Source organism: Branchiostoma floridae, chromosome 3, assembly GCF_000003815.2.
Source record: "Branchiostoma floridae strain S238N-H82 chromosome 3, Bfl_VNyyK, whole genome shotgun sequence".
Taxonomy (NCBI): domain Eukaryota; kingdom Metazoa; phylum Chordata; class Leptocardii; order Amphioxiformes; family Branchiostomatidae; genus Branchiostoma; species Branchiostoma floridae.
This window is the reverse complement of record NC_049981.1, coordinates 6,738,966-6,762,801: the sequence shown is the minus strand read 5'-3', so window position 1 is coordinate 6,762,801 and position 23,836 is coordinate 6,738,966. Positions and strand designations below refer to the sequence as shown.

Here is a 23,836-nt window from a genome sequence, read left to right as displayed (position 1 = left end):
ACCATATTTGTATGATTAACCCTCAAACCACCGTATGGGGTCAGACGTTTATTAATATGTACCATTATGACATTTCTGGTTGAAAACAATTTTTCTTCAATGAGTTTGTTTGTATATATATATCTTGTAACTTCTCATACGTTTTACCGAGATTGGCTCATTGTTGATTAAGACATCATAGAAAGTTTATGTATGGTCCAGTGGGGTCAAAACTGACCCCAGCATTTTTTTTAAACAAACTATTGAGACCCACGCCTGAAATACTTATCATATGATCGTGACATTTTCAGAGAATGATGTACATGTGCAACGAAATTATGGCAATAACTTTTGTGTCATCATCATGTTATATAACGATGCCATGACGTCATTTAGCTTAAATTGGCTGATGACATCATCAAATTAGCATAAATTATGAATATTGAATCATGAAATTTACGTTCAATTTTATAAGATGTCATGAACAAGTGTGTTTTGCCAAGAAAACCTTAAAACTTGAATGTTTAAGCCAAAATGAGAAAATTGCGTAATAAATATGCCTGTCAGAATGCCGTTGCCATGGCGACATGAAAAATGATGAACTTTTTTTAATTACTTAAATTGCTTGGTATCAACATTTTCCCAAAAGGGACGAAGTTTGGTGGCCCTAGCAGAAGCTATTCAGGAGCTATGTGACTTTGAAGTTGGTTCAGGCATAAAAAAATCTACCCGATCTGAATAGCGTTAGTGCAAAATGTGGTCCTCATGATCTTTTGCATAAATTATGATAATGAGCTAGAATTATTCTTATCTAATCATGTCAAACTTTCCTACATAGATTAATGAAGCTATACATATATACAAATCACAAAACCAGTCACCATAAAAAATGTATTTGTACAAAACGGTATTGGGTCAGTTTTGACCCCATACGGTAATCTACGTCACAAAAATGGTACGGTGGTTTGAGGGTTAATGACAAACACAATTAATACAGCAGTTGTAAAGGATAGAATCATTTGGCGAAGTCATGGGGTCTTGGGGTAGTGTTGATTATATGATAATTTGCTATAACGAACGGTGATACTCTAATAACGAAGGGCACTCCTACATTTTCTTATGTTGTGCATTGTTTGTAAAACGGCCGGATGTTCCGGCCCATAGACAGTTATCTTCATCTTTACTGACTGTTCAAAGTAATTCAGAGATTTACTTAGATTGCCGACATTACACCAACATGCCCCGATGCTGTTCAGTGATCCAGCAATATCGGGATGTGCTGTTGTTTCCCCATAAATAGCTTTCCTCATCTTCAGGGACTGTTCGTGATACCTGAGGGCTTTCCTCTGATCGCCAAGGTAAATCCAACAATTTCCTATGTTGTACAGTGATCCAGCAATTTCGAGATGTGCCGTTGTTTCTCCAAAGATAGCTTTCTTCATCTTCAGTGACTGTTCGTGATACATGAGAGCTTTCTTTTTATCGCCAAGGTGACTCCAACAGTCTCCAATGTTGTTGAGTAATATAGCAACAGCGAGATGTTCTGTTGTTTCGCCATAGACAGCTTTCTCCATCTTCAGTGACTGTTCGTAATACCTGAGAGCTTTCCTCTGATCCCCAAAGTCACTACAGCATCTTCCAATGTTGTTAAGTGATGAAGCAATATCAGGATGCGCTGTTTTTTCACCATAGATAGCTTTCCTCATCTTCAGTGACTGTTCGTAATACCAAATAGCTTTTCTCTTATCGCCAAGGTCATACAAACACATTCCAATGTTGTTAAGTGAGGCAGCAATATCGGGATGTGCTGCTGTGTTCCCATAGATAACTTTCATCATCTTCAGTGACTGTTCATAATAGTTGATAGCCTTTCCCCTGTCACCAAGGTTACTCCAACATCCTCCAATATTATTGAGTGATCCGGCAATACCGCGATGTGCTGTTGTTTCTCCAAAGATAGCTTTCTCCATCTTAAGTGACTGTTCGAGATAAAGAAGGGCTTCATTTTGGTCGCCAAGGTGACTCCAACATACTCCAATGTTTGCAAACAATGAGACGATGTTGGGATGCTCTTTGCTTTCTCCATATATAGTATTTCCCACTATGAGTGCCCGTCTAAAGTAGTCCATTGCCTTCTTAGACTCACCGCTCTTTTGCAAGATCTTTCCTAATTCAAAAAGTATTTCAAACTGTTTTTTCTCGTCACTTCCCGCATCATCCAGAGCCGCTTCATACTGACGTGAGGATGCATCTAAATGGAATAACCGCTGTGAAATTTTGCCCCTTGTTAGAGACGAGTTGTCAAAGATTGAGTTTTGCAATATTTTTTTTCTTTGACTTTCCTTTGCAACTATATCAATAATGCATGTTTTTAACGGGATGGCAGTGTAGTAGTATCTGAAAAGCATTTTTGAGTCTGGTATGTAGAACACTGACTGAACGAAAGTGTTGTCTAAGTCATCTTTATCCAGTTGAATTTTCATCTCAGTGAGAGGAGACAGTCTGTCCTTTTGTCCGCCGTTAGCGATGTACGTTCTTAACCGTAGCTCCGCCGAGATGCTGATCAGTACAGTCAAGTGGTGAGCATCTTCCGGACTGATCCGCTGTCGTTTCTGTAACTCTTCTATCGTTCCCCACACACAAGGAACCGTAATACCACAGCACAAACCCAAAATATCAACGGCTACGCTGGGAGAGCGGTATATTTCTTTCTTGGCATCCAGAAGTTGCCCTGTTAGCTCAACATTTTGTAGTTGCTGAGTATTATCACCCAGTACTTGCAGTGCTGACAACCGTGACAAATCAGCTGAACGAGCTGCTCTTCCGCTGACTCTGTCCGTATACTCATCCACCAGAGACTCGTCTCCTGTTAAGTAGGCCACCCGTCTGAGGATGTCTGACAGGTGATAGCCTTCCGCCAGGGCGATGTGCCGATGCTGATACTTTGCTAAATTAGCAGGAGTATGAATGAGACTAACGGCATCCTTGGTTCTGGTTTTGTCTCTTCCAAAAGGAGTCTTAGAAGCCCATGGCATGAAGCCGTCGAAAGCGAAGCCGCGAGGAGTGACGGAGTCGAAGAACCAATCTTTCTCTGGGTCTTCCGAGAGAAAGTCGTTGAGTGACGGGATGGCCATGGCTGGGATGATAGTTTCTCCAAGGTTGATGACTTTTAGATTTAAGTAGTGTGTTAGATTTAGGAAGTACCTCCTTGTGACGTCATTGTCTTTCCCTTCCTCAATCAGAATGGCGAACTCCAGGTCAGAGTACGGCGTGACCAGTTCTGTGGCCTGTGAGCCCAACCCGATGAATGCGTACTTACACGGAGGAGGACCGAGTCTGGCAATACATGCCAGTACTTGGATGAACTCTTGTCTGTCAACTGTGATGGTCTTCAACAAGTCCTTGATTGCTTCAGCTCGTTTGATCTCTACTTCTCTCACGATGGGATCGTCCTCATCATACTGATAGGGGTTGTGTTCCTCATGAATGATTTCTAGCTGAGATTTTACACGGTTGCGCATGTTCTCCAGTTCCTTTATGTGCTCTAACGCGCTGCTGTACGGGCACGGTTCACAGTCTAGGTTACAGGTGTTCCTGAGAAACTGCCTTTCAGTTTCTTGCAGCCTTGTTACCATGTTTTGTTTGTCTCCATCTATCCGTACCATGGAGGCGTTATACAGAGCTGCTGCCTGTGTGAATTTCCTACCTTCTCCTGTCCGCTTTCCTAGCTCGACGTAGACCTCGCCTAACCTGCACAGACAATCCGCTTCTCTAGCCTTGTCAGGCTTGTAGCGATCTGTAGGTATGAAGTTGAAAAATAAGATTTTACATTCTCGTTCTACGAGTACCATATATAGGCATATCAGTATACTCTATAAACAGCAATGGCATCTTAAGTTGGAAATATTAATAGGAATTAAGGCAAATGCATGTCTCTCTATAACTATAACTATGAGAGTGATGACAAAACTAGATCTTTTAGTATAGAAGAAAGTAGGCTCTTCAAAGTGTCATTTGAAACTTGACTATTCATTTAGCGTATAACAGACCATGAACCAGCTTCAAGGCGGCTGCTAGGTTCTGCTCTGCTGCGTCCAGGTCTCCATTTCCCAAGTCACGGTCTGCCGTCTGGATGTACCTGTGGTAGGAACTGAAATGAACAAAAGAAATAAATTCTGCTCGCTCGATTTGACTCTATAATGGGATGAATCTTGGGGTTAAAATCTAAACTTTGTCATAGCATATACTTTGTTATAGGGAACTCTTAGAGTTCGTCAGGCCAGGTAGGAGACAGATCAATGGAATTGGCTGGATGGCCACTTAAACCGCTCGGCCACGGAGGCATGTCTAAGAGAAGTTTTGATACATGCATTCCGTTTGTGTCGGTACATTGCTCTGTCAACCGTATACTTCTCAAAATCGTTGTAAATCAACAATATAATTGGTATATAAACACATGCATGTTTCAGCTTTGATTCTAGGTTCGTCAGCTTATTAAAATCACATTACTAACGATTTATTTCCATTTCCATCCTTTTAACACTCGACACATTGTGCAAAGACACCATGGGGAGGGGGCACAAACCGGGACACTGAAGAAAAATAACAGTATGTCATTAAAAGATACATTCTTCCCCAGTCAATTAAATATACTGAAGGTGGTCAAAGCAAGAAATATGCACCAGCCTTCCATATACGTACTTAATATAAAGCCGTTGCATGTCGTCAGTGATGACGTCGCTGGAGGGCGCTGCTGAGAAGAGAGATTTGTGACCCTTCCGTTGTCCCACGTCTTGTTGTCCCTGCGCACGTGTTGACCTCTTTGGGACCGACACGGAACACAAGTCATGCATTAGGAATGAATGACTGGACGAATCAGCTCAGTGCAAAGATTCAATGCATATTCAATGCAAAGATTCCAGAGCTCCATGGTGGTACGTGATGGGAATGCCATGATTCTAACGTGTGTAGGCTAGCTTAGCGTAGACATGCAAACATCTTGTTACTGTTATCCTTCCTGACAAAGAAAAAAAAATTATGCTTACGTAGATAGCTCACCTTAATTTTAGTTATGACTATAGTCTGCCTGATTTTTGCGGTGTACAGTAATCGGTGGACAATGACAGCTGTTCCCTGAACGTTGTGACACCGCGCCAGCGCCGTGTTGTACAGCGCAGAAGCTCTGGTCAAGTCTCTAGTGCCTCTAGTTTCTGTTCCTCTTTTCAGGTACACGTCACCGAGACTTTTCGTCGCTTCTGTTTCTAACTTGCTGTTGTCATTCACTATTCCCTCTACCATCAACTGTGCGTATCCAACCAGCACAGAGTCTGTGTTACCACCGGCAGCCCATTTCCTGTCCAGGTCTTGAAACTTCCCTGCTACCTGTGCAGGTGTAGTCGTCTCCTTGTCTTCAGTTGACTGCTCCATTCCATGTGACCCCTTTGACAAGGCCATTTGTAAAATTCTCTCCGTGTATTCGAATCGGTGTTCTATACCTTCCCCCTGATCCCGATGGTCACACCGGACAATAGCAGCCAGGTAAAGCGCTAGGGCCGTGTTGAACGTTCCTACGTCCTTCCCGAGTCTTCCTTTCTCCAAGTTCACGTCGCCCAGACTTTTGAGCAGCTCCACTTCCGCTAGCCTGTCCATGTCAGCCATGGCGTCCACCAGGGCACGGAGGTAGCCTGTCTCCGCACGGGCTAGTCCGTACCTCCTGCCCTTCGCGTCCGCCTCACGGAGTTTCTCACAGACCCTCAACATGGCGAAATTGTGCTAAGAAACGTCTGTGAAACTCCTTACCCCCACGGACACTGGTCTCCGTGTCGTCAGCTTTAAGTTCCTGATATGAACAAAGACGGATGCCAAACACTGCACATGGCAACATTACGTCATCAATTAGTTCAAATATCACCGTGTTCAAGCTTCACTGATTCTTGAAAACATATCAGGTAACCTCCGTACGGGCTAGTCCGTACCTCTGGTCTCCATGTTAGCTTTATGCGCCTGACTGGAAAAACCACAACAAGTTTCACACTGCCCGTGTCAACATTACGTCATCACTCCTTTGAAACGTCCCCTTCACTCAGGCTTCGGTAATACTCTTGGACACGTCAGGTAATTTGACTACATTATGTGTGCTCCTCAATCTGTAGCCAGCATAGTTAAGGTTCGGGTTGTAAAGGTATATAGGAAGATCTTTGGAAGAAAAGGTTTAAAATTGGTTTGGACTTTTTGGTGGCCTTCCTTGGTGCTGCATCTAAACTTCATTTAACTGTTAATATTTCGTTCTAAAAATGCTGTGGTCCTGATTTTTCTATGGTGGATATTTTTTTCCCGACGGCAAGAAGTCAGGTGTTGGTTCAGGCCCGGTAATAGTTGCTCCGGAACTGTTGGACGTTTTCGCTAAAAAATGCTTATTGGAAGTTTATAATTTTGAAAGTTTTGTTGAATGTGTGTTTTTCATTGTCCTGCAGGTGTGTTCGATCTGGGTGCCCGTTGAACCCGTTCCCATGGAGACGTGTGTGCAGTTCGTGCGCGGGCCGCAAGGGTGGGGCTGGTTCTACCCCAGGAAGTTCGCCACCACGCTCAACTACAGTCTGACGGGGGACGACACAGGCAGAAAGACTTTCCGGGACGTACCGGACATAGACGGGGACAGAGACAAATACGATATACTCACCTGGGACGTGCAGGTATGTGTATGTATATCTCACACTCACGTATATCTCAATACATGAAGACATACATAAGACTCGGTAACCGCGCACGATGCACTGTCATTTTTTCAAGCATGTCACCGGAACGTACTGCGTCTGCGCGAAAAGTATAAACATGCTAATCTCCCGGTTTACTAAAGGTCCGCATTTAAGAAATTGTGTGGGTATATAAGGGTAAAACTCCGTGTACGTTTTACATGAAATCATGTCTCTAAAATATACTGTGCAACAAGCGGGATTTCAATGCAACGTAAAAAAAAACAACCAGTGTTCGCGCAGACACAGTACGTTCCGGTGACGCGCTATTTTTTCATTACTTATTTCTCTTCTGAGACGTTCAGACCACGTCACGTGGCCGTAATGTCTCGCTGTCTGAGGGATGGTCATTCAATACTGAGGAAAAACGAAGTTTCTTGTCGCTGGAACTCAGTTTAGCTGTTTACAATGTGACGTAGTTTTTTTGTTTGTTTGTTTGTTTGTTTGTAGCCCGGAAACTGTATCGTGTTCCACATGAAGGCCCTACACGGCGCGCCTGCCGACCCGTCCCTGTCTCTTCGCAGGCGCGTGGTCTCCACACGGTGGGTGGGGGATGACGCGGTGCTGGCTGAGAGGCCATGGGAAGTCTCTCCACCAATCACAGGTGAGTTTGGGAAGTCTCCCCACCAATTACAGGTGGGTGTGGGAAGTCTCCCCGCTAATCACAGGTGAGTTGGGAAGTCTCCCCGCCAATCACAGTTGAGTTCGGGAAGTCTCTCCACCAATCACGGTAACTTTCACCAATCACAGGTGCGTTATCTTGAGGCCAAGGGAAGTCTCTCTGCCAATCACATCTAGGGATAGGGTGTTTTAACCCTCAAACACCCGAGTGGGGTCCATTTGGACCCCAGGCGTAAATTATGAAGTACCATTTGAACATTTTTTATCTGCCGAAAAAATCGTTCCATGACTTTGTCAGCCAACATCTTCTATACCTTCTCCTAAGTTTTTATGAAGATTGGTACAATACCGTGGAATCTATAAAGAAAGTCCGTGATCAGTCCGTCTGGGGTCCAAACGGACCCCAGCCAAAAAGTGCAGGTTTTGAAACAAACTTTTGAGTCTAACTCCCTAAATACTTATCCTATCACCACAAAACTTTCAGAGAATAGTAAATATGTAAAACTAATTCCTCCTAAAAACTTCTGTGTTATCACCATATAATATGACGACATTATGACGTCATTTAGCTTATAAGGGCGGCCATCTTGGATTTTGACTAATGACGTCATGAAATTAGCATAGATTATAAATTTTGAATCATGAAAATAGCATTTAACTTCATAGAATGTTATTGTTGTAAGAAAACAAGCATGGTTTGCCAAAAAAACCTTGTTTAAATCGAAATTGGAAAATTTTTGCAAAAATATGCCTGTCAGAATTCCGTTGCCATGGCAACTCCGAATAATAATAAATTTACTTTATTGACAAAAATGTTTTGCTAACAATATTTTGTGATATATTACCAAGTTTCGTAGCTTTAGCACTAGCCGTTCATGAGTTATGCGACATAAACCTTGCTGAGGGCCTCAAAATTCCCCTCTCTGGTCAGAATGGGTTTAGTGCAAAACATGGTCCTTCTGATCTTTTGCATAAATTATGATAATTAGGTGGAATTAGCAACATCTTTACATGTCAAAATATTCCCCTTACATTGATGAAGCAATGCATGCACAATGATCACCGATAGGAATTGGAACTGAGGTGTTATGAACAAAATATTTTGGGGTACGTTTGGACCCCACTCGGTCATTTTAGTCGCAAAAAAAGGTCGGGTGCTTGAGGGTTAAATCGTCAGTTTAAAAGTCCTAGTCCTAGTATTGTCTTAGGGATCCAGTGGCATGCGGCCCAGCTTCTGGACCAAGAGGTTAGGAGTTCGTATCCCGACATGCACACTACTGGAAAGGGTTGCAGTCTTCTTGGAATGGGGCGTTAAGATTTAGTCCACTGTTCATTGTGCTTGTCAAGAAGAGTTAGGGTAATTCCCCCTGGTACAATGAACCTGTAAATAATCGGTAACTAGCGTTTGTCTTCTCTGTCACCACCAGTTGAGTTCAGCTTTTCAGTGACTTGAACTAAATTAAATTGAGGCCACTTTCACTTTCTTTCCTCCTCAGGCGGTCTTACATACTGCGACAAGATGGCCTGCTACACTTTCCCGCTCATCTTGATTCTTTAGCTGGATCATAAAAAGTAGATTTGATAATTTTGAAATATCAATAATAATAACATAACTGTGAAAGGTGCGCCAGAAGCGTAAAAGCGTATATGTAGATCACCCTTTAACAAGGAACTGTCTCTCTATTCCAAATGAAATAAGTCAAATATAGCAGCATATAAAATGTACTACATCGACCCAGAATAGAACAAAAGTTTTCTAATATAGCGGTATGCGTCACATTGAATGTTTTCTGCAAGAACGGTTTAGCAGACTGTGTGTAAGAGTCATCATTATGTACACCTGTCCTTATTACCTTCGCCGAGAAGGTTATATTTTCGGTTAAGGCCTCATGGTGTGTCCCTATATGTAAGTCAACAGCATATAACTCAAGAAGCTGTCTGTGGATTTTAAAGATTTTTGGTATTTGAGTAGCGGTTGCGGACAGGAAGGTTGTGTTCAAAAATGGTTGGCGTAGCCTTTTTCCGTCAGGGCGGTAACGGGCCAAACGTGTGCGTCCGCTTCCTTGTGAACAGCATAACTCGAGAACCCTTGAATGGATCCTGATGATATTTGGTTGGTGAGTGGGGGTCAGGAAAACGAAGGTCAAGTTCGATATTGGGCCCCCTAGTGGCTGCCTAAGGTACTGCAGGAAAACTTTTAATTTTGACACTTAGTGTTCTGGACTTGCTGTGGTTATGATTTTAAAGTGGTAGATAGCCCTAGGGACAGAAAGTAATTGCTGTGAGTTTGAACCCCCTAGCGGCTTTTTGCATGTGCCTATTTCCTTTCAAACTTTGGACGATAATAACTCGAGAACGTGTTGACGGATCATCAGGATTTTTGGTATGTAGATAGAACGAGTGATGACCTAAATAATGTGATACTAATTATGCAAAAACTCTGCAGCTGATTTGCATAATTAATGAGGAAAGTTCATAAATCCATGCCAATAGCATACAACTCAAGAAGCTGTGTAAGGATTTTCATGATATTTGGTACTTAAGTAGCGGTCGCAGAAATAAAGGTTGTGTTTAAAAATAGTTGCCGTAGCATTTTTCGTTAGGACGGTAGCGGGCCGAGTGTGTGCGTCCGTTTGTTTGTGGAATGCGTAACTCGAGTCTTGAAAGGATCCTGATAATATTTGGTAGTTCGGTTGGGGTTAGGACAACAAAGGTCGATTATCATAGTGGGCCCCCTAGCGGCTTCCTTAGGTACTGCAGCAAACTTGGCAATTTTTGACATCTTGTGTTCTGAACATGCTGTGGTCGTGATTTTTAAGTTGTAGATAGTCTACGTGATGACTTAAAAAGGTAATGCCAATTATGCAAATCAACAGCTAATTTGCATAATTAACGAAGAAAGTTCAGAAATCCACTGAATTCCATGATAGCACTCAAACTTGTTTCCATTGTTTTCGGCTGAAAGGTACTTTACATAATAATCTACATGGAAAGATACATTTAATTGTAATCAGTGGCCAATTAACAGAAGTTAACTGTTTTCTTTACATCTCATTTTGACCTATATCTATGGACACAGCTGTTTCTCAGATGTTTTGCTCGAGGAGCCTTGTGAGCTGGACGCTCTTACACTGGGAAGAAAATCCTCTGACAAGCATGAAATTCTGATTGACCATGGATGCTACCAAGTCATCTGTGGTCACAGTCTTGTTTTTGGTAGTATTTGTGGGTTTTTGAGGAACACAATTCATGCAGTCATTTGCTATTGGGGTAGGTACTATTTAGTAATACCTTGATAAGACCTTGTCTTAAATAAAGGCATGGTTTTTTGGCGAAGGGATGTGTTCGTCGAACTCTAGTTTTGTGATAAGATACCAAATGTTTTTCTTTAAATGTCAGTTTTTTTCTTGTTTACCGTAAAAGTTCTCGTTTCTACCTCTACCTTTCAGCCCCAAAGATCGACTGCATTCCGAGAATTCCCCATAAGATTAGTCTGCCTCTTGCAGAAAAACAAACTGCCATCTTCAGTATGTCATATCGCGTCATGCCTCCAAATATGGGCACAGTTATCCTCACTTCTTCAGACTTATCATGGTATTATTTTCCATATTCATGCACCTTGACATTGGCTGCTGTACTGTTTGTTGTTTGCACATTACGGTCGAAATGTACGAGCAAGCAAAGCCGGTCCGGTCCCCTTCTTCTCGCCCTGACATCGGCCAAACCAGCGGAACGCCATCCCAACCCCCTCCTGTCCATCAGGGTGGTTTCCGCGGGCGTGTTCGCCAAGGCAACGGCGCTTTTGACAAATGGCAAGGAGACCAGGAATCGTCTACAGACACGTACGAAGAAGCCGAGGCGGTGAAACGTTATGCCACGTACACGTCTGCAGGTAGCCGTCGGTTTTGTAGCATGACTTTTTCAGGAATACACACATGTAACTTGGCATTTGGGCAATAAGAAGACACAATATCATGTACAGATGGATAGTAATGACTTACGTCTCGTTGCTTATTTTTTACCATTGTAAAACTGAGATATGTATGCGTTTCTCATAGACCGCACGTATCCGGGTGGAGCAAGCGGCCGGAATGAAGCAAGCAGTCGCCGTTCGCTTTGTAGCTTCATCCGCTCTCACCAAAGCCTTATGGCTGCCGGCATTGCCGTGCTGTTAAGTCTGATTGCTGTGGGATTCGCCCCTCTGACTTTCATGAATAAGGAGGTAAACACTCTACCATAAAGCTAGTTTCAAACAGTGTTATGCTCTTCCCGTTGTTCTTTTATATGGATTACCAACACGCTGCTGTTTCCCCTTCAATTTTTCTGCTCATGAATAACATTTTGAATTTCGTCTTTAGGAAATAATTCAACTGTCCACCACTGTTGACGACTTAAAGCGCAACCAAGACGACATGTCTACCACTATTGACGACTTGATGCGCAACCAAGACGACATGTCCACAACTGTTGACGCCTTGATGCGCGACCAAGACGACATGCCCACCACTCTTGACGACTTAAAGCGCAACCAAGACGACATGTCCGCCACTGTTGACGCCTTGAAGAGCAACCAAAACGACATGTCCACTACTGTTGACGCCTTGAAGCGAGACCAAGATGACTTGTCCACCACTGTTGACGCCTTGAAGCGCGACCAAGACGACATGTTCACCACTGTTGAAGCATTCATGCGCAACCAAGACGAAATATCCACAACTTTTGACTACTTAAAGAGCAACCAAGAAGACATGTCCACCACCGTTGAAGCCTCGAAGCGGGACCAAGACGACATGTCCACCACTGTTGACACCTTGAAGTGCAACCAAAACGACATGTCCACCACTGTTGACGCCTCGAAGCACGAGATCAGTATGACGCTACGTAAGTTGCCAGGTGTGTACTATTTGTGATGATCTATTTGGCAACATCATAAGAATGGGAGAGCAAAATTTGGGGCACTCACTATCATTATTCCAGTGCAAGATATGCTTTCCTTCAACAATAGGTCGTATGTCTGCACCAATGTACCAGCTGATTTCAATGAGAGCTTGCTGACACTTTAACAGAGTATTTTGATGTCTCTGGTAATCACTGATGGCACATATTTGAAATGCTGCACAATAAATGGTAATGTTACATGTATGAAGTGCTGTCCATGTATAATGCGGGCTATTCATATATGGTAATACAGGAAATTTAGCTTCACAAACTAATGGGGACATACTATTCTTATGACGAAGTAAGTGTAATGATTTCTTTTTAATGGAATTCCAGAACATGTTCAATAGCAGCAAACTCTGTTGTTGTTGTTTTGTTTTGCAGTGTCTTGTCCTGAAGGTTACGCAGAGTTCCGTGGAATCTGCTACAAGGCCTTCAAGTCACTAAAGAGCTTCAGAGATGCGGCCGTGGCCTGTGGTAAAGACGGCGGCACCCTCGCCATGCCCGGAGACGCTGAGACCAACGCCTTCCTGATCTCTTTGTACAGGTCAGTGAGCAATCAAGCCTTCTGGTTCGGCCTGCACGATCAGCGCGAAGAGGGAAGCTTTGAGTGGGTCGACGGTTCTGCACTTGGGACCTACAGCTCCTGGGCTCCGACGCAACCGGACAACGTATGGGGCAGCGAAGACTGTGTTCTTTACGAGTCATTCTGGTATGACAAGTGGTACGACTCTCGATGCAACTGGGAGTTTTACTTCATATGCCAGGCTGTTCCAGGTACTTTCTTATGACCAATTCTTGAAATCCTTATGTCTAGCAAACAGGACACTGTTTATCATATAGTACAGTAAATTTCACCATATTTAAGACGTTACATTATGAGAGCTGTCGTCACAAACCATGTCAAAACACTCTGAACCACATCTCATTTCTGCTGATTCTTTTTTTTTTCAGGACGTCTATAGGTGACAGGTGAAACTTTCCCTAGCACTGAACAGCTGTTCTCCGACTATCAGCAATTAAACCAACCAGAAAAACATAGAACCTAGAAAACACCCACAATTGTTTAGAATGTCACCTTCATCTGTGTTTGTTTGCATCCGTACGATAGCTCTACGCAGTAAAACTAACTTTTAAGATGTAAATTTTAGCATTATAGGAAGCCGAATAGCAGGTCGATGAAGATTAGATCCAGGTGATAAGATACGCCAAGAATTATTTACTAAAATAACTGGAAAAATTATTTCCTCATTTACATAATCTCTCTATGTACACCTATATGTAACTTACACCGGTTCACAATGTTGATTGTCCAATCATTTACCACTTAAAGGAATTATGGCACTTGTTCATTAATTATGTAAATTGAGGACTTATTTGCATGATATGTACTGATTTATGTTTCATCTGCAACAAATTACGTATATTACGTGTATTTGATTCCCATAATGGAAACCCTACAGATATAGATTTTCCTCATTAAATATGCAAATTAAGTATTATTTTGTATGATTTGAATTTAATATGTGCATCTCTACCTACATGCCAAATATCATCTATGTCGTTCCCTTGTTCAGTTATTCTCCTTACAAAATTTTTACAAAACGACCCTGCAGTTTCAGAGTCACTTGCTAGGGGACTCAAACGCACACCACGTATTCCTTGAGTCTTAAGGTCGCATAACACAGTATTTATGGGCGACCCCCGTGGACATAAGTAGATCGGGCACAAAATAGGTCGTCGCAGTTCTTGAAAAGCCATAGAAATTTTTCTGTGCACGTCAGCGAGTCGGAAACTGTGGTGAATAGTAGAGGGATACGTAAGTTTTGAGGCTGTATGAGTTGGGTTACGATGTTTGTTTGGCTGGGTAGTATTTCGCGCACGAATCCGGTTCCCGCTACTTCCGTGTGTCGGCTGCAGTATGGTGACCTCCGCTGGGGGTCATTTCAAAGTGTTCTTTCTGGGAAAACGAGACGACAAACTTCATCTCGTTTTCACATATGTTGTAGATTATACCCTCAACTCCAACATATCGAATTCTTGTTAATTACTTTTGCACCCTGATATATTTTTTGAGTCGTCGAACCACCTCACTTTGGGGTCCTTAACCATGTAAATCCCCATAGGCGAAAAACTGTGTTCTGCTACCATAAATGTTCGAATGACCATGGACCTGTGCAACAGCGCCTCCTGTCCAGAAGGTATTTACTGCAACGAGTAAGAACCGCGCAAGATTGAATGAGGCTTGTGGAGAACGATTTGCTTCGGTATGCAGGGTGTTTGCAAGTAATTGATTAGAAATAGCAGGGTAATAGGCGAATGCAAATATTCTATGTGTCACAACAATAACATGAAATGGTTGTCTAACACTTAATTAGTTGTTTTTATTGTACACTAGTCGTCAAACATCTTTGATGATAATGTATAACTTTAAAGTTTTAAACACAGGAAATTCATACACAATTCGCCTTTTAACGTTATCACGTATTACAACCATGGATTGATATCTTAAGCGACAAGGGAAATAAAATACTTAACCTTAATTGCTTGTTGGTAAATAGTCAAGCAGCTAAGAAACTGTCAACGCGATAGCAAGGTGCCTTATAAAAGTATCCTCAAAGCACCTGACGGCAGATACAATCGGTAAACTGTACATGTTGTTTGCCTTCTTGAATCGGCAGGGCCTAAGTCAACTCATTAACATGTTTCTGGGCACCTGAGTTACAGAAGTGCCACACCTAAAGAAGGGGGTGCGAACCCACCGCACTTTTCGGTACGGGAACGCCCCGGCCCGATCGCAACTTGCAGTGGCACCCCGACCAATCGAATGGGGACATCCCTCGCGAATGTGCACACTCCTCTAGAAAATAGGACACTCCTCGACTTTCAAGGGGGCGCTCCTCTTGGAAAGGGGATGTTTCTCCCTCAATTAGGGGACGCTCCTCCGGAAATGGTATGGTTATCGGGCATAGGGGACGTCCCTCCAACACCCCCGCCGGCCCGTGGAATCGGCCGCTAACCCGACAAATCCCTTTCTAGTTCATCTAAATCACAACATCCAAAACTTTAACCCCGTTAGTGCTCTCGACAAACGTCATACCTCGCCAGGTAATGATAGTTTGTTATTAAAAATTGAGGCATGTTGGAAAAAAAGCCGCCCGCGCGGCAGAACATCACCAGTCTTCAGTTTTAAAATGGCGGCGTATCGCACGCCCGGCAAGCACAACATCGAGTTTTAGCCTAAATATCCGAGTGCTTGTCGAGTTTTAAGGCCTCTCTCCCCAACACACGTACATGGAAGAAGTTTCTAACACGATGTCAGACGTAGTTATTCGGAATTTTTTGTACAACGCGGCTACATGGCCCGATACCGTATCCGTGTGCTTGTCGAGACTGGCTTCCCTCCCCAGCACACGTACGAGCGCCGGGTCTCTGTCACGGTTAGCCGTAGTTACCGGGCGTTTCCAGTAAACCGCGGCCTTTTCACAAGCCATAACAGATAACTACGCCTGACATCGTGTTAGATACTTCTCCCATGTACGTGTGTTAGGGAGGGAGGCCTTAAAACTCGACAAGCACGCGGATATTCAAGCTAAAACTCGATGTTGTGCTGGTCGGGCGTGCGGTACGCCGCCATTTTAAAACTGAAGACTGGTGATGTTCTGCCGCGCGGGCGGCTTTTTTTCCAACATGCCTCAATTTTTAATAACAAACTATCATTACCTGGCGAGGTATGACGTTTGTCGAGAGCACTAACGGGGTTAAAGTTTTGGATGTTGTGATTTAGATGAACTAGAAAGGGATTTGTCAGGTTAGCGGCCAATTCCACGGGCCGGCGGGGGTGTTGGAGGGACGTCCCCTATGCCCGATAACCATACCATTTCCGGAGGAGCGTCCCCTAATTGAGGGAGAAACATCCCCTTTCCAAGAGGAGCGTCCCCTTGAAAGTCGAGGAGTGTCCTATTTTCTAGAGGAGTGTGCACATTCGCGAGGGATGTCCCCATTCGATTGGTCGGGGTGAGTGGTTCACATCGAAAGTTTCTCACACAGATTGTACCTACTAGCTGAATGCACAGGACGATATGAACGTTGAACTTTATAATCACGATAGGATTGTAACAAAAACTAACATGCCCAGATGTGGATGTTATATAATGAAGTGGTGCACATATTCTTGTTACGATGTTCTTCCTTTGACATAAAGTTTTCAGTGAGTATAAGGCCGCATCAACAGAACATGTTGAGTCCAAAACCAGATTAATTCTATGCCACACATCCGAAAATGCACAAAAAAACTGATGTGGTACCGATGTATAGGCCTCACGACGTTTGTGACATGTCCTTGTTTCACAGCTATTGTATGCTACAAGCAGTCGTTATAGGACCTCCCGCAAATTGGGGTCACCCATAGGTCAGAGGCATGCCCAATCACGTCACAACACCTGGCTATATAACTATACGTGGGCTTGGTTTTAGGGGTTAGCGACCCTGCTGTTGAACTGAAAGATGAAGCGTTTCACTCAATACCGTGCAAGTATGTCACCGTGGCACTCGCTACTGCTGCTATTTGCAAGTTGTATATCCATATGATTCATAAGTATAGATCATCCCTTCAAGCTATAGCTAACAACATGTACAACTTCTCAATAGGATGTGGTAGACACCGATCAACTCCCAGTAACTTTTTGTTTTAAAAATTTGCCCGTACAGTGTGGTGCATGCAAGACCACTATTCTGCATTCTTATCATTTTATAGATACACTATACTAACAGCACTTTATCGCGTCATATACTAACCACGAGGTCTGAAAAACAATTGTGGGAGGACCGTCTTGCGTACTTTCTTATCAGTGATTAAGAAGTCCTTGATAGGGCCGTCATTTCGCGACCTTTTGTACCCAATAAATTACCTGAGAACGGAATGCTCATAGTGGTTAGGCCCCCTTATCACTAGACGGCGATCGCGCTGCGCTCTCACTGCGACCTAAATAGCCGATATGTGTAACCTTCGCTTTCACACTGGGTATATCATACAACATGTAAAAGTGTGACTGAGAGGACAGCAAAACACACAAAGCGTAAAAAAAATCGTTTCTTTTCTATACAATTCGTTGAGCGATCTGTCAAATTCTATGTCGCAGAGAGAGCGCGGCGAGAGCGCCGTCCTAGTGGAAAGGGGGTGTAAGTAAACACTTGTGTCCTTGTAAATATGTTAGGGTGGCACGTAGAGGTGTGTACAGCTACTTGGGACATTAATAACAGTTAACAATCGATTTGCCTTTTGATACAAGTGCTTTCTGTTGTCAATGCATTGTAGTTTATTCACAGTGAAGCACACCCACCACCACCCACCCCCACCCCCAGCCTACCGGGCTTTCCCAGGTTGCATCCGAGTTTTTTTCATGTGCAACATACTACATGCAATGTTAAACATTGTCTAAAACATTGAGGTTACAGGAAAGCCCTATATATGTTCTAGTACAATCAAAAGTCGCTTTACACTTTGATATATACCATTTTTGGTGTATTGTAGTTTTTTTTTAACAATGTAGGTGGTACCCTAACATCCTCTCCCACGTTGCAAGACTTTTCATGCCCCATATACAACTATCATGTTAACAATGTCTAAACATTGAGATTTCAAGAAAGCCCTGTGTTCTGATACAGTTAAAAGTCACTATACACGTCTACATCTATGTATTTGTGGTCATTGCATTGCTGTTTTACTGCGATGTAGTTGACCCCCACCCCACCATTCCCTCCCACGTCGTTACCAGCCTTTTATGTGTTACATTCCACTTATTGTGTGCATTGTCAAAACATCAATGTTAACGTTATAACAAATGTTCAAGCTCTATTTCCGCGTCACCCCCTACTAGCTTCTTGTATCAGGCCAATGTTTTGTAAGGTGCTATTGTAAGAAACTAAGGTGACACGTAAAACGTTAACGTTACAACAAACTCACATGATTAATTCCCAAGTACTTGTTTTAACCCTTCTTATAGCTAGATCTACTACAAAGATTGGCTGTAATTTGACGTCTTTTGAAACAATGGTATTCAAGGCTATTAGGAATACCCTAGCGACCTAGCCTCTGTCAGATTTATACTACCAATCACAAATAGTGTCAGTAAACCTTTCTTTACCCTATTAATAATTTGATACTTTCGACAATTTTGCTATTTTCCATAAAAACATAAACTAAAGGGGCAGAAGCGACTCAAATGGTGTTTAGTATAGGGTTCGATGGATTTTACTCAAGAGCTGACAAGGCATGGACCACACTGACTGTAAATGCACAAAACAAGCATCACAAGGGGCACTAAAGTAATAAAATAGATATAGTAGTGTACAGCAGATAAGAATATGGAATGTTTGTATATGTAAGAAGTATGTGTTTTTGCGTTAAAACGAGTGTTCACTTATACATAAAATTATAATATTTTCCCTTTTATTTATTGCATGTTGGTTTGGACATTGTACGGAAATAGCTGTCACCCAATGTGACAGAGGTAAACTATCGTTGACGTAAACAGGGACTTACGGTCGGGGGTTCGTGGCGTTTGTTGTAAACAAAATGGCGTCAATCAGTCCACTGCGCACTTCTGTTCAAACACTATGGACACTGTGAAAAACAAATAGACATGTCCCAGGGATTGTTAACTACGGTTGTCCCAGCGAAGAAATCAGCAGTATGAGTGTGTTAACATTATTACTTTTCAACACAGCCCTAATGAATAATCAAAGTTCATTCTGAGTACAAATAACCACCAACGGCTATTTATATTTCGACTGGAAAAATAGAAAGTGTAGTCTCCAGCTTCTGCTCATTCTTAAAATGAGGAAAAATAATGTGTAGATTCCAAGAAAGCGTCATGTTCCGAATGACATGCAAAACTGTATTGTGTATGTACTACGAATTAAAAAAAATTCACAGCTTTAAATCCCTTAATGTCGTGCGGCTTTCTCTTGAACAAACCAAATCAAAGGATGCTAAAAATGCTAAATTTCAAACCAGAATACAAATATAACGGAATCATACGATAAATGAGAGAATCTCAACCGGATGTTGATGTTGCTGGTGTGGCAGTTGTATATACCCTGACCTGTATATGGAGACAATATGACGTAGCTTGGAAGCCACTTCCGGTCTCCAAGTTGACAGAATTTGTTACCTTCTCCTTATAAGCGGATGTTAGACATTGGAGTGACGCTTGTTTCATGACAAGTGCTTCTGGGGGTTTTCTTATTCTCAGGGAGGCCTGTAAACCTAACATCTTTCTGCAACCTTACGTAGCGATGGCACTAAAAAATACACACCTCTCTTGTACATTGCTCACACACATCTTTAAATGTGGGATATCACTGCGCTTTCGGCATTGCGGGGTTCGAAAGATAATTTAACGAAATTCAGAGATAAAAAAAGAATTTTATTACGTCAAGCTTTTGATGGTATCTATTTTATGCATTTTTACTGTAGCATTTACCATAATCATCTAATGATTTGCTTATAATCAAAATAGTTAGAACTACGGACTAAGGCTATTACAACAACTGTTCCCGAATCCTTGGAGAAAACGTTTCTCAAACATTTAGATTGCAGTAGATACGGATAACAACTACCTAATGGTGTTGTGTGTGCAAGAAGTCATTCTCAAAAGTGTAGAACACATCCAACTTTAACAATATGCCACCTGAGTCAACAAGCCAAAGGCAATGTGTTTCTGATGTAAAATGTACACACGGAAGGTCAGTTGCGTTGCCAAGTCTCATGGTATAGCGCTCGGCATGTAACGTTATAGGTATGATTATAAATAAAGAGGACCTTTGTTGGACGTCTCTGCTCTCACAAGCTAAGTAAAGGTCAGGAGCATAAAGTGCTAGGTAGTTCTAAATCTTTCCAAGTGTGAGTTCTGGTGTAGTAATAACTCTGTCAGATTATCCACGATCTTCGGGCGTATCGATGGAAGATCGGCCATGTTTATGATCGACAGGTATTTTTCACCTGAAAACCGTCAATTTCACACATAAGCCATACTTTGTACCATGTACAATAGTTGTGATTGTTGTGCAATAAAGTTATTATTATAAGCGAGGCTCGGGCGATTGCCGCAGAATCGTCGCCCGATCGATTTTCGCCAAATGTGACAGGGGTATTAGGCCCCCCTTTCCACTAGACAGCGATCGGGCTGCGCTCTCACTACGACCTAAATAGGATATGTGTATCCTTCACTTTTACACTGGGTATATCATACAAAACGTAAAAGTGTGACCGAGAAGACAGCAATACACACAAAATGTAAAAAAGATTCGTTTCTTTTCTAAACAATTCTTTGAGCGATATGTCAAATTTTAGGTTGCAGAGAGAGCGTAGTGAGAGCGCCGTCCTAGTGGAAAAGGGGCTTAGGAACTAGTTATCTTACTACATGCAACTACGAAGTCTAATACATACTTGTATGTACAGGTTATAGAAAAGAAGAGCTGTAAGGCAACTCTAACTAATCAATGAAAGTTTTTGTCGGCTGGTAAATACTAGCAATGAAACCACACACCGTGACATTCTATGGTTACCTGGGTGAGGCTAAGTTCATATGCACATTTATTTCACATAGGCTAAGCTTTAATAGTATTTGTTACGTTTTCTAGTAGATGTCGTGATCTTGGGATAAAGGACTATGACTCTGGTGTGATGTTTTAAATAGAGTGGTTATGTTGTCATACACACCAGGATTCCATGTTTTATACAAGGGTCTAATTAATAAGATTGTCTGTGTGGCGCAACGGCTAGAGCGTTGGAATAAGAATCAGTAGGTCCTGAGTTCGATTCTACCCGCCATACCCCTGCCCCCATGACGGTGGAGTGACGCCCACCGAGCCTCACGGCTAATCTGTCTAAAGGTGCCAAAAAAAACCTACGGATTTGGTGCTGTCAGTGTGTCAACATCTGCATACTTGCCACTAAGACCCGTGATTTTTTTGTCTTTTTCAATAATGAATTTGCAATAAAACATTTCATTGAACATAGCAGCCTTCCATACAACAACATTTCAAGAAGTATACATAATGCATAACTTATGGAGAGTTCAATTAAACCAAACCAACCCAAGTACTGCATAGACAGAAAAAGTAGTGGGAGGGTTGAGTGAAGAGCATTTGCCAACGAATACAAACGCCACTTCTCCGCGATTTCAAGGCACTTTTGACGTTTATTACCTGAATCTATGAATGACCTTGAAATCATAGATTAAGTCGTTCTACACGTAAGAGTTGATAAATGACTGAAAGTTGAAAAGATCATTGCTGTGCACCACTGACATGTCAGACAAGGTCATCAGGCTCTTCTATCATATCTATAACCTTTGCTAAGTGACCTTTGACCAATCTGGTGTCCCTGATGCCTTGAATATTGTATCTATATGTCAGTTTGTAGTCTTGGTAAGCTGCGTATGCTTTTTCATGTATTATGCCTTGAATCACCAAAATTAGACGCAATTCTTTAATAAAACCAGTGCATTAATGTAACTTACAGCCATCAAAAGCATTTTTTCGTTTTGTGTTTGCTTTTGCCATTCCAAAAGTCATAGTTCCTCAACGTAAAGGTGCGCTCCCACTGCACTTGTGTCAAGCTTGCGTGACTCGTCACTGCGGGGTTTGGAAGATACTCAACGAATTTCAGAGATAAAGAACGAATTTTCTTTCTTTTTGTTTATTTCGTCGTCTTGTAAGTCATGCTTTTACGTATTACGCAACATCTAAATTATAAAAAATATGACAAAATAACAAAACAGTGACGCAGTGAACGAACCCCGCAGTGACGCAAGCTTGACACAAGTGCAGTGGGAGCGCACCTTTAACTACTCAGCAACTCGAGTTCAAGGCAAAGATGTTTTTGTCACATCACTCCTTCGACCTGACGGAAAACCTCTCTCCGGGCACAAAACATACAGCGGTTGTTTGGGTGACGCTAAGTTTAAGTACACATTTATTTCACGCATGCTAAGCTTAATTGCAGTTGACATATTTTTTTAACGTGTGTCGTGACTAGAGGATAAAGGCAACGCTGACTTTAGAGCTATTTTTGAAATAAAAGTGTTTTTGTTGCTGTGCTTAGAGTTCAAGTGTTGTCAAACGAGAGTCCAACTTGCCGCTAAGTAAGTTTTTATTTGACCAAGTTGATAAAACCGTATTACATACCTGTGTTTAGTGTGCATATCTTGGCGAGTTTAGAAAACATTACAATTTAATTTTTGTACAGACTGAAGTTTTCAACACCATTTAACACCCCTTTGGCCAGACGAACAGGAATTTGTCCTGTTGTTACATGAACGTGGTCACCTGAGAAACAGGGCACCATGACACGATTGTGTATTTTTAACCCTATTCGTACAAGGCGGCGATCGCCAAAGCTAAAGGCACAACCCGCCGTGTGTGCAATCTGTCCGTACGTTTTTGGGGAGGCCACGTCCAGCACGTATTTCTGAAAATTGGACACAAAGTTCTGCCTGCTCGTAAAGTTCTACGGCGTGTCTGCGTGCTCTAAAATCCGTCGGATTCCCTACAAGTTCGTACGGAGGTGGTACTTACAACTTACGGATCCCTAAAGATTGCCCACGTTTGGCACGTAGACAGAACGGATTTGCACGTACAGCGGATTGTGCCCTTAGTTTAAGGAAACTTGAGTGATCAAAATTCGAATTACAGTATTAACTGTATGTTTATTTGATTGCATAATTAGTATATATTAGAAAAATTAAAGTAGAATTAGAGAATTAACACATAAAAGCAAAGAAAATGCTGTTGTTCTGCAAAATCCGTTAAGAAGTCGTGTTAACATCATTAAACAGGAATATCTACTTGATATCTACTAAATCGCAGGAAACGTCATTTTGTTATTTAAATCGGAATATCTTATTTTCTACACTTTTTATAGAGAGTGCTACATTTCTATGTCATTTATAGATACATAGGTGTATACTGTGACATTTTATTGTTAATGATTGATATTAATAGGAGGTTGAATGGTCACGTTACTTTCGCAAGTCTTATCACTACAACAGTGAATAGTTTCTACGGTCTTTTCGTTCCCCATTGTTACATAACGCCGGCCTCTACGGTGGTTTTATCTCATTAACCTATTTTTCGACCGACTTTATGTAACCCGTTGCTAATGAGAACTTAGGTTGTTTACAAAAAGACTATTGTCCGGCTTAGTTTACATAACATGTGACCACTAGCAAAACTTAACTTGACCAAATTGAAGTTGCCGTGCAAGGCACCCCCATTCAGCTTTTGCCGTCAAAGCTGTCAAAATCCTAAAAAGGGGACCTAACAGTAGGAAAGATAGTACAGGTTTGATTTAGGCAAATGTAACACAGAGGTGAGCTACAGTATTTTCCCTTTTTTTCGGACCCTTGTACTACCTATGCTACACAGGACAGCAAGTGGCATTCCAGTTTTTGTAAATTAAATATATTTTTACAGGAAGACTGCCACCGCATGCAGCCGAGATGTCCTACGAAGAATAAGAACCGCCTTCTGATACCAGT

The 23,836-nt window shown here is 42.1% G+C and overlaps 1 protein-coding gene across 1 annotated transcript; it reads left to right on the top strand.

The window, feature by feature from the left end:
• The first annotated feature begins 5,490 nt into the window (after positions 1-5,490).
• On the top strand, positions 5,491-8,910 carry LOC118411197. The gene is made up of 4 exons (XM_035813280.1): positions 5,491-5,517; positions 6,453-6,671; positions 7,182-7,335; positions 8,849-8,910. Exons 1-4 carry the CDS (start codon positions 5,491-5,493, stop codon positions 8,908-8,910), a joined length of 462 nt encoding a protein of 153 aa, XP_035669173.1.
• Positions 8,911-23,836: the final 14,926 nt, after the last annotated feature.

Bases quoted from the DNA above. Each gene is read 5' to 3' on its own strand.
- LOC118411197 (XM_035813280.1), top strand. From the start codon at position 5,491: ATGGTCACACCGGACAATAGCAGCCAG. The intron at 5,518-6,452 runs GTAAAGCGCTAG...ATTGTCCTGCAG, and splicing joins CACCGGACAATAGCAGCCAG to GTGTGTTCGATCTGGGTGCC. The intron at 6,672-7,181 runs GTATGTGTATGT...GTTTGTTTGTAG, and splicing joins TACTCACCTGGGACGTGCAG to CCCGGAAACTGTATCGTGTT.